The sequence below is a fragment of the Mercenaria mercenaria genome, chromosome 18 (genome assembly GCF_021730395.1).
Source record: "Mercenaria mercenaria strain notata chromosome 18, MADL_Memer_1, whole genome shotgun sequence".
NCBI lineage: Eukaryota > Metazoa > Mollusca > Bivalvia > Venerida > Veneridae > Mercenaria > Mercenaria mercenaria.
In genome coordinates, this window is record NC_069378.1 from 54,467,280 (window position 1) to 54,485,781 (window position 18,502).

Below are 18,502 nucleotides of genomic sequence, written 5' to 3' on the forward strand. Positions count from 1 at the left end.
GCGTTGTAGAGAGGATGGACCCTAATCAAATCCAGGTGGTAGCAATCATGAGAAAACTCTTGTTTCTAAGCAAGGGTGGTCTGATTTGTTTGGCCAGGAACGCTTCAAAACGCTTTTTGGCCTTCAGCGGTTGATTGCGCGGGACGGACAATAGCAGAACCTTGTTCCCAGCTGATGGCCGTTGTAGAGGGGGTCCATGCATGCGGACCTGGCATAACGGCCAACCTGGGAAAACTCTTGTTTCCTCGTGAATGGGCATCAAAGACGGCTTTGAACGGATATTCGCGATTTTCCTTCGAGACGTCCAGTACCGTTACTGTAGAAGAAACCTGGGTCCCACTGGGTGGCCATCTACTACTTCCGGCTACCGTACATGTGATTTTCATTTCCTGCTTCGAGCCTTAAGCCTTATCCTGCTATAATTAACTTGTCCATCTTTCAATTTGGATAGTATCATTAGCTGTTAAAAGGGGTGCTTACAAAAAAGATGCTGACTGAATGGCGACCAGTGCAGATCGTTTTTAGACTGCACGGATGTGCAGACTGATCATGATCTACACTGGTCGCAAAGGCATATTAAAGTCGAACAACAGTAAAAAAGTTCTGGCTTAGTTTTTTTCATATGTTGTCTAAGGTTTTATATTTTTCTCAAATGATCTTTCAATAAAAAAATGTACTATAGCAAATGGTGAAGATGTATAGGTATTTAATTATATACCGTTATACACGTAAAATTGATAAAATACAATGCAAATCTACACGCTTGATGCAGCTGTGAATTTATCAGGTTCCTTGAAAATGCCGTAAGAGGGTAATACACGTACAAATAGTGTAATAAATATCGTAAATTGTCTTCTTTAACTGCTCAAATTATTATTATTATTATATTATTTTTATCATTATTGTTATTACCGTCGCAGTTACAATAAAGAAAAAACTTTACACGACTATATCTGACCCTGAATTATCTGAACGTTATCTACGAAAACAAGTTATTGTTGTTGAGATTTTGTCACACCTAACAAATAACGTAAAATGTAAACGCGTCAAGGTTAACACATCTACTATTTTGAATGACAGCCATAGCTGAAATTTATTAGTTTTTATGCGGTAAGAAAAAATTATGGGGGATGTTTGACAACATGTGACATTTTAACAAATTTCAGCATACACGATAAAATTTGTCATAAAGTTTACATCAGTTTAGAATAATTTACATGATGTTTGTATTCTCGGTATTCGTTCTTTGTCTTCTTTCTTTACAGGTGAAAGGTAAGATTTTTTTATCAGGCAATTACTTTGACAATGCGAGCACGTAACGTAAATATCTAATATGAAGAAACGAGCAGGTATTTGACAAGATATACATCTTTCTGCACTATTTTAAACACCACCTCTGCATTTAACATAGTAAAATGATCGCACAAGGAGTGTCCCTAATTACGGCTCGACAGAAATCTCATTCTCGTTTCTAAAATAGAAAATACCAAAATGATCGATTAACAAAATTTTCGTTACCAAGGAATAAGCTTCATATAATTAAACAAGAGCTGTCACTAATGGTGACAAATGCCCCCGCAGCACCTTGACCTATGACCTGGTGACCTTGACCTTTGACCTGGTGACCCCAAAGTCAATAGGGGTCGTGTACTCATTAAGTACTATCAGCATGTGAAGTTTGAAGGTCCTGGGTGTAGTGGTTCGCGAGTAAAATGCCGTCATGCAAAAAGATATCATTGGCCCCTGTGACCTTGACCTTTGACCTGGTGACCCCAAACTCAGTAGGGGTCGTGCTCTCAGTAAGTACTATCAGCCTGTGAAGCTTGAAGGTCCTGGGTGCAATGGTTCGCGAGTAAAGTGCCTTCATGCAAAAAGTTAACATTGGCTCCTGTGACCTTGACCTTTGACTCCAAGGTCAATAGGGGTCGTGTACTCAATAAGTACTATCAGCATATGAAGTTTGAAAGTCCTGGGTCCAGTGGTTCGCGAGTAAAGTGCCTTCATGCAAAAAGATAACATTGGCTCCTGTGACCTTGACCTTTGATCTGGTGACACCAAACTCAGTAGAGGTTGTGTACTTAATACGTACTATCAGCATGTGAAGTTTGAAGGTCCTAGATGCAGTGGTTCTCGAGTAAAGTGCATTCATGCAAAAAGTTAACATTGGCCCCTGTGACCTTGACCTTTGACCTGGTGACCCCAAAGTCAGTAGGGGTCGTGTACTAAATAAGTACTATCAGCATGTGAAGTTTGAAGGTCCTGGGTATAGTGGTTCGCGAGTAAAGTGCCTTCATGCAAAAAGTTAACGTTGTGACGAACGAACGAACTAACGAACTGACGAACGGACGGACAGTTGAAAACTAATATGCCTCCCTTTGGGGGCATAATTTTTTTTTTTCAGAAGTTCCTTGATGACCTTACTTTTCTGCTTTGCCCATAATTCGAACGGACTTCGCAACGATTCATAAAGTGAATTTTTTATATCATTCAACCGAGCAGGTTGTTAAACTTCAATTTTAATAATATTTTGAAGCTAACAGCAGTCGAAATGATTGACAATCATGCACTAACATATTTGTTTTCAAAGATATTTGCCTAACACTGGTAGAGATGGTCATGAACTTAATTAGTATAATAGCTGAATGTAACATTCAAAGACCCAACACTTATTAAAGTTTACAAACCAAAGACTAACATATTAACTTAAACGATGTTATCTCCATTATAGCGCAGGAAATGGACAAATGTCACCCCGAACACTACTGTCTGACTTGCTACGGTGTTCCTTACAACTGTGCCACATGCCCGAAAGGTTATTTTTAGGAGAGGCTGGGCTTATTATATATGTACTAAATGTCCATCACAGTGTGTAGAATGTCAGTATTACACGTCATGTTCCGTTTGTAAAATAAAGAATCATTATGGAAGGGTCTGTCAGAATGTCTTCAGTAAAGGATATCTAAATTCAACTTGCGACCAATCATCGGGCACATGCCTGTGTAAAGATAATTATGAGGGCGGACACTGTGACTACTGCGCGAAAGGAAAATATGACTTCAACTGTGCAATGAACTGTCCTGCTAATTGTTATGCATGTCATTATGATAAAAACTGTACAGGATGCAAAGACGGTTACTATGGAAACACATGTGAGCTTTCTTGCTCCAGAGCGTGTTATTTAGGTACATGTGATCAAAGTAATGGCACTCCTTGTTACAAAAGCAGATGCAAATCCAATTTGCTGGCATAAATTGTGATGAATGTTCCCTAGGACGATTCGGAAACAATTGCATGTCCATAAAATTATGTATCTCTTGCTCTGCGAGAACAACATGTGACAATTGTAAAGATGGTTACTGGGGAAATGCATGTCAACATAATTGTTCTCATGGATGTCTAGATGGTGTTTGCTGGTATATATCAGAACAAGAAATGCATATCTGGACTTGTTGGGGAAAAGTGCGTGAAATGCATTTCCGGGAGATATGGTTTAAACTGCAATTTGAACGAAACAATGTATAACAATGTACATTTATCATGTACGTATAACTTTAACATCACTGCTTTAAATCTTTTCTGTTTTAAGCATTATTCGGAGTTGGGATGGGGTGGGGAAATGTGGGGGATGTCACACCGACAAAATTAAAAGTCTTATGGCGACTTTTCTGCTTTTGATGGTGGAGGACGACCCCGGGTGCCCTTTCGTGCACTATTTCATCACAGGCGGACACTAGCCTTCCATACATAAAATCTGAAAAGTAGATTCCTCGGAAGCACCGAGAACAAGGCAAACAGTACAAATTGCAGACTTGATTTCATTGAGACTGTTCATGAGCAGTAATTGGAAATACAACACTGCCCGCGCCTCTAGCACCGGCTTAAGCAGTATTCAATCTTCAAATCTAAATGATTTGAAATCAATGATCCCGAAGGACCAGAAAATATAACAACACGTAAGTCAACTGGATATATTCCTCACATGAAGAATGTTATGCCCCAAGCGAGGCTCAAACCCATATCGCATATGGGCAAGTTATTCGAAATCAACGACCTTAACCACACGGCCACGAAGGCCCTGCTACTTGAAATATAAAAAGCATGTACAACTGTATTCATCTTATGTATTCAAGTTATCAATAATTTTAGATTGTCCTTTTGTAAATAACAGTATAATTCAATTCATTGATTTTCTACTTTGTTTTAGAAACATTTTCTTAATTGTAATTATTCTTATACTAATCATTGCTGAAATTCCGTATTAAACAAAGTTTTCTTTTGAAAATATTTAGAGTTATAGATGGAACAAATTCTTAACATTGACCATAATTCACAAAATTCACACGTTATATTCGAAATTTCTATGACATTATAAAACGTATATCCGATTTTAGCTCACTTGAGCAAGAAGTACTCGGGATGAGCTATTGTGATCACTCAGCCGTCCGTCCGTGCGTCGTCCATTCATGTACACTTTTCTCTTAAACTTCTTTTCTTAAACCAGCCGGTCGGAGTTGTAAAACGTTGTCTTGGATATTTCTTGAATAGCCTTTTATAAGCTGTTTTAAAGAACTCCGTTCCATACAGAATTCTGATTATTTTGGCAATCAAAACAAATCTCCAAAACTGCAAGACGCAGAGCTTTGATATTTGTTATGTTGCATTGTGTGGTGTTTTTCTATCAAGACTGTTCAAATCATGACTCTGGGGTAAAATTGGCCCCGACTTTAGGTTCATTTATTTTACATGGACTTATATAGCAAAATCTTTGAAAATCTTGCCGTTTATTAACTTAATGCCTTGAAGTTAGATAATTGGATTGAAACATTCTGAAGTGGTCCTGAACCAAATTAGTTCAAATTATGCCCCTTGGATCAAAACTAGCCACGGTCATCAGGTCATTTGTTTTATAAAGACTTCTATAGGATATACCTTTAAACATCTTCTTGACTAAAATCTTAAGCTCTAGAGCTTAGATAATTGGCATATAGAATTTTACAGAAGTCCTCTACCAAGAAATCATGTTCCAGTTTTAGCAAGGTAAGCGATATAGGGCCATCATAGGACCTCTTGTTTTACTTCTTTGAATTCAGGGAATGACTCGTCTGCAAAGTACAATAGATTTTCAATATGTTAATAGCAGTTCTACTCCTGTTTTGCTTCGCGGACTGACAGGTCTGTATTATGTCTATTATCTATTCTAAACACGTATACGTTGACATTTTAAGTTTTTCGTGGCAATATGAGTATTGTTACTCTAAACGTCCCACGTACCGACAACTTAGTTAATTTCTGTATTTAAATACATATTTTGATGAAGCTATTTATACATGTGTTGTACTAGAGAAACAAGAAATAACAAGATATGATAATATTTTTTGTTTGTTTTAGAGCTACAAATGGACACTGATAAACCACAACATTTTATCTATAAACCTATATGGTTTGATATAATCACTTTCAACTCCCAACACTCGTTTGCGATATAGAATTCTAATATAGAAATATGAGAGAGATCTCTAACGTTTGTGGTTCTACTCATAGCCTGTGGCGAAGTGGTATATGTTACCTCCATTAAAGCTAGAAAGTCACCTTATGACCTCATTGTGTCGGTGTAACTAAAACCCAAATAATGTTAAGAACAATATTCTCTAAAGGCCTCCACATATAGAATTAGCAAATAGTTGATAAATTTGTATAAATTAAATAATGTAGTATGATGGGTCTGAATCGTCAGCCCGTCATTACGATCTTTTTTGTAATATTTTACCATAATGACAGAAACCAATTTACAATGTAAAAAAGGTTATACGAGCGTTTAAATATTTCTTTTCTGTTTAATATACATTTTATTTTTAGGGAGGATGTTCCAAATGATGTGAAAAAAAATGTCAAAAGCAATCCATCTCTGGTCAAGAACAATTTTGGTACCATTAGCGACATCAAAGATATTTTGATTTTACTACAGAAGTTGATAAATCATGACTACATTGTTTATGAATGTTCGGAAGAGTTCATTAAAAGAAAATATTCCATTTGAATATCGTAACGTTTGACATGTCAGTGAAGTGGACCAGGAATATCGCAACCTCTCTGGAATAATACTTTGTCTACTAGGTATACAAGAATCACCCTATAACAAAAACAGTTTACGAGTCAAGAGACCTTCGCTTAACCCACTTTAGTATAAGTGCCTTTTGTTACTTGTTTACGTTATACTTGTTAAGTTATGGAATATTTCTGCACTATTTTGTTCTTACTATTTATTTGATTAAACATTTTATACAACGGTAAGTTCTTGTTCTTCATTGTCAACTACTAATATTTCAGAACATTTTGAGGAAGAGCTAATCGTCCTTCCTAACCCTTACTATCAAAATACAGCTATGTTTTATGTTTCAAGGACATTTCTAAAGAATTTCATATAGATTTTGTCACTTCCTTTACAGTCACAAATAGCCCATGCATCAGCGTTACAAGATAGGTAACTCTACAGGGCTGAAACTGACATCAGTTCTATTTTCCAATTTACTCTGCTTAATAATTTTAGCAAATGCTTTCAAAACTTTAACGTTTTGACAGTATTCTCTCAGTATTTTTTTTGTTCATCTAAATAACAAAATTGACAACCCGCTTCAATTTATTCGCCATATTTGAAACATTTTTTTAAAGTCTTCAATCGTGCCTTTCCAATATCTTTTTATAAACAATGGATAGCATGCACAAATTTTTTAATCCCCCGCCACGAGTGGTGGGATATAGAAATGGTTTCCTTCCGTCCTTCCATCTTCCGTCCTTCCGTAACATTTTGTGTCCTCTCTGTATCTCCTAAACCCCTTGAAGAATTTTCATGAAACTTGGAACAAATGATCACCTCATGAGGACAATGTGCAGTATCTATGAGTCAGCCATGTCGGTTCAAGTCAAGGTCACAACTCAAGGTCAAAAGTTTGAGCCTTTCATTTCGTGTCCGCTCTGTATCTCCTAAACCCCTTGAAGGATAATTAAGAAATTTAGGTCAAATGATCACCTCATCAAGACGATATGCAGAACTGATAAGTCAACTATGTCGGTTCAAGGTCAAGGTCACAACTCAAGGTCAAAGGTTTGTGCCCACCATTTCGTGTCCGCTCTGTATCTCCTAAACCTCTTGAAGGATTTTCATCAAACTTGGACCAAATGAGCACCTCATCAAGACAATGTGCAGAACTCATGAGTCAGCCATGTTGGCTCAAGGTCAAGGTCACAACTTAGGGTCAAATGTTTGAGTCTTCCATTTCGTGTCCGCTCTGTATCTCCTAAACCCCTTGAAGGATAATCAAAAAATTTAGGGCAAATGATCACCTCGTCAAGACGATATGCAGAACTGATAAATCAGCCATGTCGGTTCAAGGTCAAGGTCACAACTCAAGGTCAAAGGTTTGAGCCTACCATTTCGTGCCCGCCTGTATCCCCCTAAACCTTTTTGAAGGTTTTTCATAAAACTTGGGTCAAATGAGCACCTCATCAAACAATTTGCACAACTTATGAGTCACCTTTTTGGTTTCAGGGTCAAGTCACAACTTGGGGTATGGACCTTCCATTTTGTGTCCGCCTGAAACCTCCTAACCCCTTGAAGGATTCAACGAAACCGGGGAAAAAAATGATCCCCTTTCCAAGACAAATGCATAACTCATGAACAGCCATGGGGCTCAAGGTAAAGGGTCACAACCAAGGTCAAAGGGTTTTTACCCTTTCCTTTTCTTGTCCGCTCTAAATCTCCAAAAACCCTTTAAAGGGAATTTTTAAAAAATTTTGGTCAAATAACACCTCATCAAACAATTCAAACTGATGAGTCACCATGCCGGCTCAAGGTAAAGGTACAACTAAGGGTAATTTGACCCTTTCCTTTTTGTCTCCACCGGGTATTTTTCCCTAAACCCCTTTAAGGATTTAAAAAAAAACTCGGTCAAATGACACCTCATGAAAACTCATAGTCATCATGTCAACTCAAGGCCAAGGTCACAACTCAAGGTCAAAGGTTTGAGCTCTGTATCTCCAAAACCCCCTTAAGGTTTCATGAAACTTAGGTCAAATGATCACCTCATCTAAGCGATGTGCAGAATTCATGGGTCAGCCATTTTCATTCAAGGTCAAGGTCACAGCTCATGGTAAAAGGGTTTACACTTTCACTATCCATACCAGTGGGGGGGGATTTAAAGCTTTCATTCAACTGCCTTGTTGATGATATTTCTGGTCTGCCACTAGTGGTTTTAACGTACGAAATAACATAATGCCGTAGGGCTTTTCTCTGAATTTCAACCACAAAATAAGCTACGTTAATGTATAGGATCATCAATTTAGCGCAGACTGTATAGTAAAGAAGTTTCGGATATAACGACACGTGAATGAATTATTAGCATTTTAAAGGGAATTTTAATAAAGAAAAATTGTGTTAAAGAGGAAATTTTTATCAAGGGACTTTTTCATCGAGTCTTAAGACAAAGTCATGATTTTAATATCCAAGATATTCTTTCTGTGTCTGCTTTCTGTACACGTTAAAGGTAAGATTTGTTTAGTTAGATTGAATATTGTGTTTGCTTTGATCCTTTTTAGCGAGCTTGAACAATACATGATACTAAAATATTTAGCCACATTAGGTGTGTAAAATGTTTTCAAAAGGCAGCTATCAGGCTAGTTAGTCTTCTAACTGTGCATCAGTGCTTAAAATGACTTGAAGGGCATCAACAGCTCAACAATCAACAGCTCAACAGCAATTACACCGGCTGTAAGACCACCACTTCATTCGTTTTAAGCAATATTTGTTTTGAACCGATGTAACTCATTGCAGACTTGGAGCGGTCTTCTGCGCATGCCCGAAAGTGATTATCAATTGTAGCGCACGGCAAAAATATACATATTTTTGCATGTCCGCATGCAGTTAGTGTACAATATGCATAAAATACTGACTAAAGGTTAGGGTTAGTATCACCATGGTTACAAAATATATACATTTAAGATATTTTCGTTCAAATTTAGTTAATCCGGTATGTACCGGAGTCTGTAATTTATACCGGCGCTCCAAGTCTGCATTGAGTCACAGTCGTTTTGAACAGACTGCTGAAACATTCTTTGTTGTATTAATATAAATTCGTTAAAGTTGTATCACGTTTTGACTTTCCGGTGAATGATAAAAAGCCAATTTGAAAGAATATTCAGTTCTTTCCAAAAACCGTTATGTTATGATTCAACTAAATAGTTTTCGTCTCCAACCAGAAAGGAGCAATTCTTATATTTTAATATTTTGGTTTGGTACATTTATTACAGGCAATAAACTAAAACAATAGAAATTCTTACGTGACTTCGATGAGCACAACAAAGCAATTTCAAGCACTAATATTAATGTGGAATGTTAAGTAAGTTACACCCTACAATGTCCTACAGAGATACTTACAAAAAAAAATGCATTTGCAGAATGGAGAGATAAAAATGATTTGACAGCACGTAAAAACTTACGACAAATTTTGACAGGTGTATGACGACTCATGACATAATTAAAAAATGTTATTTCTTCCAGTCTGATTTTCTTAAAAATGGGTCTTCTATATTGTAGCTAACAACTCATAAATTAAAACAATAAAAGAATATATTGTAACCTTACTGTCATTTTGTCTATCGAAATCAAGTAAGAATTCCTATTGTCACTAATAAGAGCAACTCAGTTTTAAAATCATACAAAACACATCCCTTATTTTCACACCGATATTGAGGATTTATTTAATGAGTACATGTTTTGGAAACAGAATTCTAATACCGATTGTGTATTGCAATAATGCTAAACTATCTCAGCCGTTACGTGTCTATAAAAATATCATATTTGATACGAAATACAGTGAAACCTCTGTAGAGCAACACCCTTTGGGAGATACAAATATTGATTGTTATGTCAAGAGGTTTGTGTTCTCGGGTAGGCAATAATGTGATCGTATTTTAATCTTAGTGAAATGTTGTTGAATGTTGTTATGAGGTTTTTGTGCCTGAGAGAGGGTGCCTGAAGAGAAGAATTGTAGGGGGGTACTTAATATGAGGAATAGCCCTATGTAACGAGATTAGAAAGTAATTTCGGCTTGGCTGCTGCGACACCGACTTGTAAAACCTTAATATGTATTTTCTTTGAAGTCCAATAAATGTACAGATGAAATACTTACAAAATTGCGTAAATAATTTTAGAGATCAATTGACCCGCCCCTTAGGCCTACTCCATAGGAATCGATAGCGATGGGCCGGTTCTGCGATATCGCGGTTTCGGGTGAGTTCGAATCCTCGGATCATGGTCGTATCGTTCTTAGCTCGTGGCTAAAAATTAGTGATGAAACGACACTATGGGTCTGAATCATGTAGTCCTCCACAATCTGACTTCAGTGGTTAGGTTGGCATATTCCTCCTTGACGAAAACGGACCGTGTCGTGTACTGGTCGAATCCAGGAACAACTGGTGTAGGGGTGTAACTGCCCCGTCCGAATTACAAAAGCGACTGAAATACTGGTTGAAACGTGCGTTAAACCCAAGACACACAAATCAATCATCAATAGATCATAGAGTTGAAAAAAAATACACTGATGTAACATGTAGAATTCAAATTAAAATAGGGCAAAATCCTTCCGTACAAGAAGTGTATTTGTAACTCCGGGCTGCCGACTAGGAGTACGATAAGTGCGTTGTAATTCAAGACACGTCGGACTAACAACGGATGAGGTTGGTATCTTTTTGAAGCTGGAAAAAATTTTTACATTGAACATATTTATATAATTGCCATAGTATTTTAAAGTATTTATGTATCCGTCACGCGTAGCCCCTTTCATCGATCATCAGTCAGGAGGCATAGCTTTTCATAAAATTAACTGCGTTTCTGTCTGCATTTTGCTTAACACAAACAACTCAGTCTTCTATCTTTAGACATCGGACTACATAGAATTGAAACTCAACCAATCCTTTCAGCGACGTAGGTCCATGTTTCGGATACAGAAAAAAGTTCGAGAAAGAACGGGAAAATCTTCAAATCATATAAGAAAGCATGTTTTGCTAAAATAAAACACATAAATTATTATATTATTGTAGCAAACCAATTGTCAATAATTTATTCATAATAGTATATTTTGAATTCCAAAAGTAACTGGACATGAGGGGGCCACAACTTCGGACGAGTCCAGCGCCTTTAAAACCTCACCATTTTTAAAAGCGTGGGATATAGACATGTCCGTTGTTGATGCATTAGCAACCATCGTGCGAGTGTTAAACTTTATCATAACTAAGGAAACAGCGTTTTGACAATTGTTTACATCTATTTCTTTAACAATGGCATCGTTTTAAAAGGTGGACCCACATTGTTTAGAATATTTTAGGTATCCAACTACCGGCGGACAGAAGTAAAAACCATATAAGGAGCAGATAGTTGGTTGAAAATGTCAAGATGTGTTCCGTAGAAAAAGTAATGACGCTAAAAAGGAGATCTGTTTTGTGAGATACAAAAGCTAGACCTTAAGAATACATGGATGACAAAATCACAGTTTCGACTTGCGACGGGGCCAAGCTCTTGGATTCTCAAGCAAAAGTACAAGGAATGTGATAAATTGGAGAAGATGGGGGATAAAAATTAGGAGGGGGTGAAAAATAAAGAAAGGGTATGTATTGAGGGGAAAAAAAAGAGAGAGATCCGAAAGAAACGGGGAAAGTAAAAATAGTGAAAAGGGGGAAGGGGAATAAGAAGAAAAGCGGCAGGGGGAGAGAACCAAGGAGGTCTCATTACGCGGCTTTTGTGTAGTGTAGGCCCTTCTCAGAGCAGACAGCATGTTCGTACTTCTTCAATGATCTATGTGCATTTATTGCTCGTAATAATTTAAACCATAGCAAGCATCCTCAAAGTTTTTCAATTAGTCGAATGTTTGACACCAGCCAATACTAGCTGTTGCCTGCAACAAAATAGATCTAATCCTAAATAAGCAAATGAATATGTAAGAAAAAAAGGGAAGCTCTTCATACATGCCAATCTTAAAATACAGGCAAGTTCTATTTCCCAGGAATCCAAAGCGCACCCAAGCACACAGCTCATCCTCTTGATTTAATATCTATGTACACAATAAAAATCGTTTGTAGACATATCTAGGGGGACGTTGTTTTCTCATGGATCGCTTTAGTGCAATAACGACAAAAATTAAAAACATAAATCTTAAAAAGACTACACATTTTGTATGAACAAAAAAGGATGAAAAAATACTACTACCTATTACATAAAAGCCATCCGATATTTCGCCTTGAGTCGAAAAAAATGTGCAGGAGAAAGCGCATGATCTATTGAATAGTAGTATAAGAATTCTGTATACTGACTGACGGTCCTTTGTCCTACTGTTCGTGTTCTCCTTTCCTTAATTGGTCGAAATTCGTTTGTGCATCAACTTGGTTATTTAAATTAATTCAACTATCGTATCCCTTGTAAAACATGCGAGGAGCCAAAACAAATAACTGTATGCTTTGTGGATTTCTATTAATTGTTGATATACTTGAAATAAAAGAAATTGTCTTAAAAACAGGAGATATAGCAAGATAAATTTACAGTTTGCAGAATTGAGAGTGTACCTATATGTCAGGTCAAGCATAGAGAGGATGTTTAAAATGTCTAAAATGAATTAGGGTTGCATAATGCAAATTTAGCGAATCTTTAACATATCATTGATTATGAATGATAGAAGTTTCAGTCACATTTGTATACGCGAAAAAAGTGGTAATATAGTAAGTTCATTAACATCTGTAATTCATTACAAATCTGGCTGAAAAGAGGAGGACTGATAGTTTGCAGATGAGGTTGTGCAGACACATTTATTCGGAAATGGCCAAGATGATCAACGCCCGGAAAACAGTTGTAAAGTGGACTGTAGTATTGGACCTGTACTTATAAGAATGAAGTTTTCAGGGGATTTTATTATTGTGGAAGTTAACACAAAATTTAGGGTTGAATTTCCCAATATGACTAATGTTTGTATACTCACGTGTTCGCTGGTATTAGTCTATTTGTGCTATATGTCTCGTTATCGTCGAGCATTCTTCTGAAAAAAAATCCGAAAATGCGCGAAGGTTATCATAGAAGCAGGAAATACAAAAACATACTGTCAGGTTGAACTGTCAAAGGAAAGGTTTTTTGTTTTATTTGTTGTTTATTCTTGAACATAGTCATACCTATTTGGTCTGAATCCGATGCATTAATGTCATAGTTTCGTACAGGGGAAAGATGCCGGTCTCAGCTCAAACATCTTTTTTTTTCAATAAAACTCGTCACGGGTGTTTTACTTTTACAATGGACCTGTGTGCCTATAGATTTTAATTATGAACCTCGTGCATTACATATTTGTTCAGTGCAGAGTAAAAAGGGTGGTAAGCCTGCCAGGGATCGCTAACTTGGCAATATGAAGGCATCCCCCACTGTGCCCATACTGTGCCGAAAGCAGGGTGTTTTTAAATCCGGTGAGTAGATGGGGCGTACATTCAATGCAGTAGGAACTGGTCCAAAACAGGAATATAGCGCATTGATGTTCTGACCCTAGATAGTAGCCAACAAATTACTGTACAGAGGCAAAGACGGTTACTATGGGGACAACGTGTAGTCTTTCTGTTCATAGGTGTTAGATGAGTAATGCAGCCGAAGTAATGATGGCACTTGTTAGCCGAGACAAATGCAAACCAATTTTAGTGGGAAAAATTGTGTCAATGTTCTTCTGAGGACGATTTGGGAAATGACTTGCCGTCTGCCTGTCCGGACAAATGTGTCTCGTGCGCTTACGGAATCGTTATGTGTACTAATTAAGATGGATTCGCTGGTAGCGCTTATGCCACAATAATTGTTCAAGGTGGATGTTTTAGAAGGTCATTTGCTTTATGACGTCTGGGCCTGCTTATGTACCTAGATAGTTAAACCGCCTTGTAGAAAAGTCGACAATGCACTGTCCCCAGGTAACCAAAAACAAGGCGTAGACTGTCATGGGAATTATGCAATGTTGGTGGTACATACAAAACTTAATTTTCAATGGCATAACTTCATTCAAGACAGAACATTAACGGCACGGTCATTATACAACACGGCAGCAAATAATTGTCCTTTATTGTATTGTCAAATCGTTTTGTCTCTTAAAACATAGTTCTTTGAAATCGGAATATTCATAACAAGATCTGAGCGCAGCTAAAAAGGTTCCTAATTTCAACCGTCGTTTTACTAAATAAATGAAATACCTACAGTTTACCGTTTAGGCATGTGACACATCAACATTTCCCAATGCTATTCTTTTTTCTCAGGAAGCGCTTCGATTTGTAAACATTTAAAACCTATAAATAAATTCAAATGAAGCGGGTTTATAATTTATGGGACTTTTACATGACTTGGCCATTTGCAAATTTACAACTGTAGGAAATAAAGTTTCAGAAAAAATTAGGAAAAGGGTTTGAAAGAAAATGGAATAAAGTCGTCTTTGAATATTATAATGTAAACAATACATGTTTTATTATTTATGTTTCTTAATGAGTCCGTTTGTTCAAATTAATATATCCAATATCACATCCCGTTTAGACTATGAAAGATATATTTTTTTATAATGTAGTTGGGGAAAAACAATAATCTTGTCTAAATGTAAGTGCATTTGCATGCAGGTATACACTTATGGATATCATTCTCCAATTGATCCTGTAAAGCTTACAAATATTTAATGTTTCATCATTCATCGCACGGAACTCGGCAGCAAGTCTATATAGATTTTCACCACCAGATAAGTTTAAATATTTGCTGTTTTCTTTGTACTTGCTTTTTACGGACGATACAGGTAGGATTTTCGTCTATTTTTGTATAATATATATCAATATTCGCGTACACTTTGAAATTTTTGCTCCATGCTGCTTGATTAAATAATCTTGTTCTATTTTTTTAGAATTTAAACATTTAATGAAAGAAATAGTGGTATCTTTTTATTTCTAGGTGGTAAAACTGTTATTTTAAATGAACAATAATTGTGTGTACACAAACTGTACTGTTTACGTGATTTATCCTGGGGGGGCATGGTTAGCGAATGCCATTTCTAGATGTTTTGGGCGGACCAAAATATTCGCGGAATCGTGAAACTGAATTGGGGGGGGGGGGGGGGGGGCAAAAGACTTAGTTTTGTTTACTTTACGTTACTATTTTTTAACGGTGACTTGGCTGAACATCGTGGAAATTATAACTGCTGTTATTTTCCGCAAAGTATTTGAATTTGCGAAATTAACTTACTTTTCCTCGTCGTAAATGTTTCCACTTAACCAATTAGACGCTCTTCTTTATGGCCTTTCTCTTGCTGCATTCTGTAAAGGCAATGAGAACATACGTATATGGTGTGAAAATGATATATGTTTGTTGATAATGATTTTATTTTTTCTTGATTTCTTTGCATTATCCTTGCGGTGTTCTGGATTCACAGCGAGCTTAACTTTTTAACACTGTCTGTTAACTGTAACAATATATACATCACGGTTTTTACAACAAGCTATGAAGTACTATCATCAGATGCATGTGAAAATTATCTAAGTAAACTCATGTTTTTGGTTATTTCAAGCGCATGTCCGTTTCCAGTGATGCATAAGCGCGGAGGGAATGCGGATATCAATGATGTTCTGATTTTACAAACAATGTTAAGAATGAATTCGAAATATCTTGATGATAATTATTAAAAACTATATTTATTATTATTTCGGAATTAGTTTGATGTTCATTTATTAAGTTGCACGGAATTAGACGTGTTTATGTTTTAAACCTACAAACGGAGTCAGAAAAAATAAATGCTATCAGTAACAAGAGGCCCAAATGGGCTTATGTCTGCTCACCTGCAGACACACCTTATTTCCATTTCAGTCGTTTAAAGGTACAGTTCTGTTCAAGCCGTAGTGTCCCTAAAAGGGGGGCCAATTGCCATGAAAACTAAACAGAACATGAGGTTAAAGGAGCATTCTAATTATGCTCCAGACCTCCGACAAGTTTGGTAAATAACCCATCCAGGAGTTAATGAAAGAGGTAGTTAAATGTATTTTCTTTTATAAATCTAGAAGCCACCTAACGGGGCAAAAGTGCGCTAAATGAGCATTTCCGAAATGACTTAAAATGATGCTACAAATCAGTTTTTAGGGATGCCACCAGCATCATTATAAGAAGTCTAAAGCATTTAAGTGGACAAGGCCCCTAACCTAGGACCTGTATAATGATGACTATGGTCACTCAAGTGGCTTATGACATCAATTGAGTGTTCAGGAGAATTGCTCGTGTAGAAGAGGTATATTAAATTTTTAATCTCCTATCGCCCCTAAGGAAGGGGCCAAACTTCCTCATTTAAAATAACTTGGAGAAGACGTTCTCTCCAATGCCTGCAGCCAATTTTGATGAAATCCATTCAGCGGTCATGAAAGAAGGTCGGTGTTAGGAGGATGGTATTTTTATTATTTAACGGGTCTATCAGACCTTAATTTGTCCAGTGTCCTTATCGAACAATTGCGGAGGACTTATATTGATCGTTAGCTCTAGACCAGTTTGATCAAAGTTAGAGATCAAGCGGCCCATGAAGAGTCAATTTAGACAATTTCTATTTGCTCTGGTGCTCTTGAATGAGGCCAATCGTCCCTTTTTGAACAAATTTGCGGAGATACCTTATAATGATGCAACAAATCATATTTGATGAAGATCCATCCAGGAAGAAGTCATTCAAAGGTATTTTAACTAGAGCCCTAGCGACCCTTAACGAAGCCAAGTGCTCTCCCGTATTATCGACCTGGAGAGGACCATATGACCGACGTTACGAACCACATTAATGAAGGGATCCTTGAGTGCAGTTCCTGAGAATATGTGTTTTAAATGTTATCTTTTTTTAATAACTCAGGAACACGAAAGAGCCACTTGCACAATTTTGGAAAATACTTGGGACAATTGACCTTATAATGTATGCTCAACCAATTTTATAAAGAGCCACATAGGCCGTTCCTAAAAATGAGTCGAAGTTTAAAGTGTGTTATTTTTTTTAATGTTATCTTTGGGCGGGCAATCGTAAAAGCGGCCAAGTGCACCCTACCCGTTTGAATAAATTAGGAGAGGATCTTATAATTATGCTATATACCAAGTTTGATGAAGATCCATTAAGTGGTACATGAGAAATTGGTTTAGAGCTTTTATTACAATTTTTTAGCTCTGGTGGCCCGTAAAAGGGACCAAGGTGAACCATTTGAACAAACTTGATAGAAGTCTCTGTCAGGATGCTAATGGACCAATGTGGTGTTTATTCTGATTATTGTTTCATAACTCAGGGTATAGACGACGACTGATTGGATACGGCCGCCAGACATTCTACCCATACTTATAGCTCACCCTGAACAAAGTTCAGGTGGGCTAATCATAATATTTGCAAAAGTAAATGTATTATAATAGTAATTCGTACATTGTACTACTATAATACATACGTAGGCTTCTGATATACTTTATCAATCAAGTATTACTAACTGATCAAGGCAGAAATAATTTACGGCAATTTTGATGCTTTTTCTTATAGATTTTCTTTTTCTAGTGGTATCTATTATTTCAGTCCTAGAGGCAATATTTGCAAAACTTATTTTATCTTTATTTACGAAAACAAGTTAATGTTGATGAGGTTTTGTCAGAAAATAGTTTTAGACAACGACAAAAACTTTTGAATGATTTGTCATTCTTGTTTGGCGGAGACTTAATAGCTTTTTGGGTAATTAAAGAGATGTCGGATGAATAAATTACGCGAAACTGGGTTTTTCATTTGACAAAAACAATCTTAATTGTTTGTTATGTTGTTAAAGGTGTAGAAAATAAGTAAAACGATAAAACAAGTGAAAACGTAAACTTTAGGATAATGATGTTGGTATCCACAATATTCATTCTCTGTCTCTTTCTGGTGTCCAGGTAACAGGTAGACTATTTTATCAGTTTTCATAAGTATTGCTCATTTTATATCTATTTGTAAGCTTTAAGGAACATTTAGACCACGGTAATGTTAACATTCTACACTTGTTGAAACAACATCTTTCGTGGAACCTTGAATTTAACTTCAAGACGTTTTCAAAACTTTGCCACAAATGATTACAAGTTGAAGTCAATGAATAATTAATGACAGTCAACAGTTTCGTAAGCAACAAGGTAACGTAATTTTATTTGAATAAACCTTGAAATTATTACGAATGCTGTGAATATATACATGAATGTAATAATAAAGATTTTGTAAAAGCTAACAATTAATATTAAATGCTACATATTGGTGTTTTACAACAATCTACCACAGAAAAATGTTGTTTTTGCGGAACACGTTAATGCATCTTCTTACATACTGCATTAAGCATTCGTTCTTTTAAACGTTCTGTTTCTTTCGACCTTTTCATTTAAGGTACAAATCTTCCCTATATATCACAAGTATTTGTTGTTGTCATGTTTGGTTTACAATAAGACTAGTAG

General features: G+C 36.5%; 2 protein-coding genes across 2 annotated transcripts in view; both read left to right on the forward strand.

Moving 5' to 3' along the window:
* LOC123539060 (CD63 antigen-like) overlaps nucleotides 1-18,502 on the forward strand; it is a 101,426-nt gene that overhangs the window by 14,710 nt on the left and 68,214 nt on the right. The window lies entirely within an intron of this gene.
* Nucleotides 8,270-18,502, forward strand: part of LOC123539465 (multiple epidermal growth factor-like domains protein 10) — a 33,085-nt gene continuing 22,852 nt past the window's right edge. Inside the window, exon 1 of the mRNA XM_053530070.1 lies at nucleotides 8,270-8,540. Within this exon, the coding sequence (XP_053386045.1) occupies nucleotides 8,486-8,540 (55 nt within the window). The 5' untranslated portion in view covers nucleotides 8,270-8,485. The remainder of the gene's footprint in view (nucleotides 8,541-18,502) is intronic.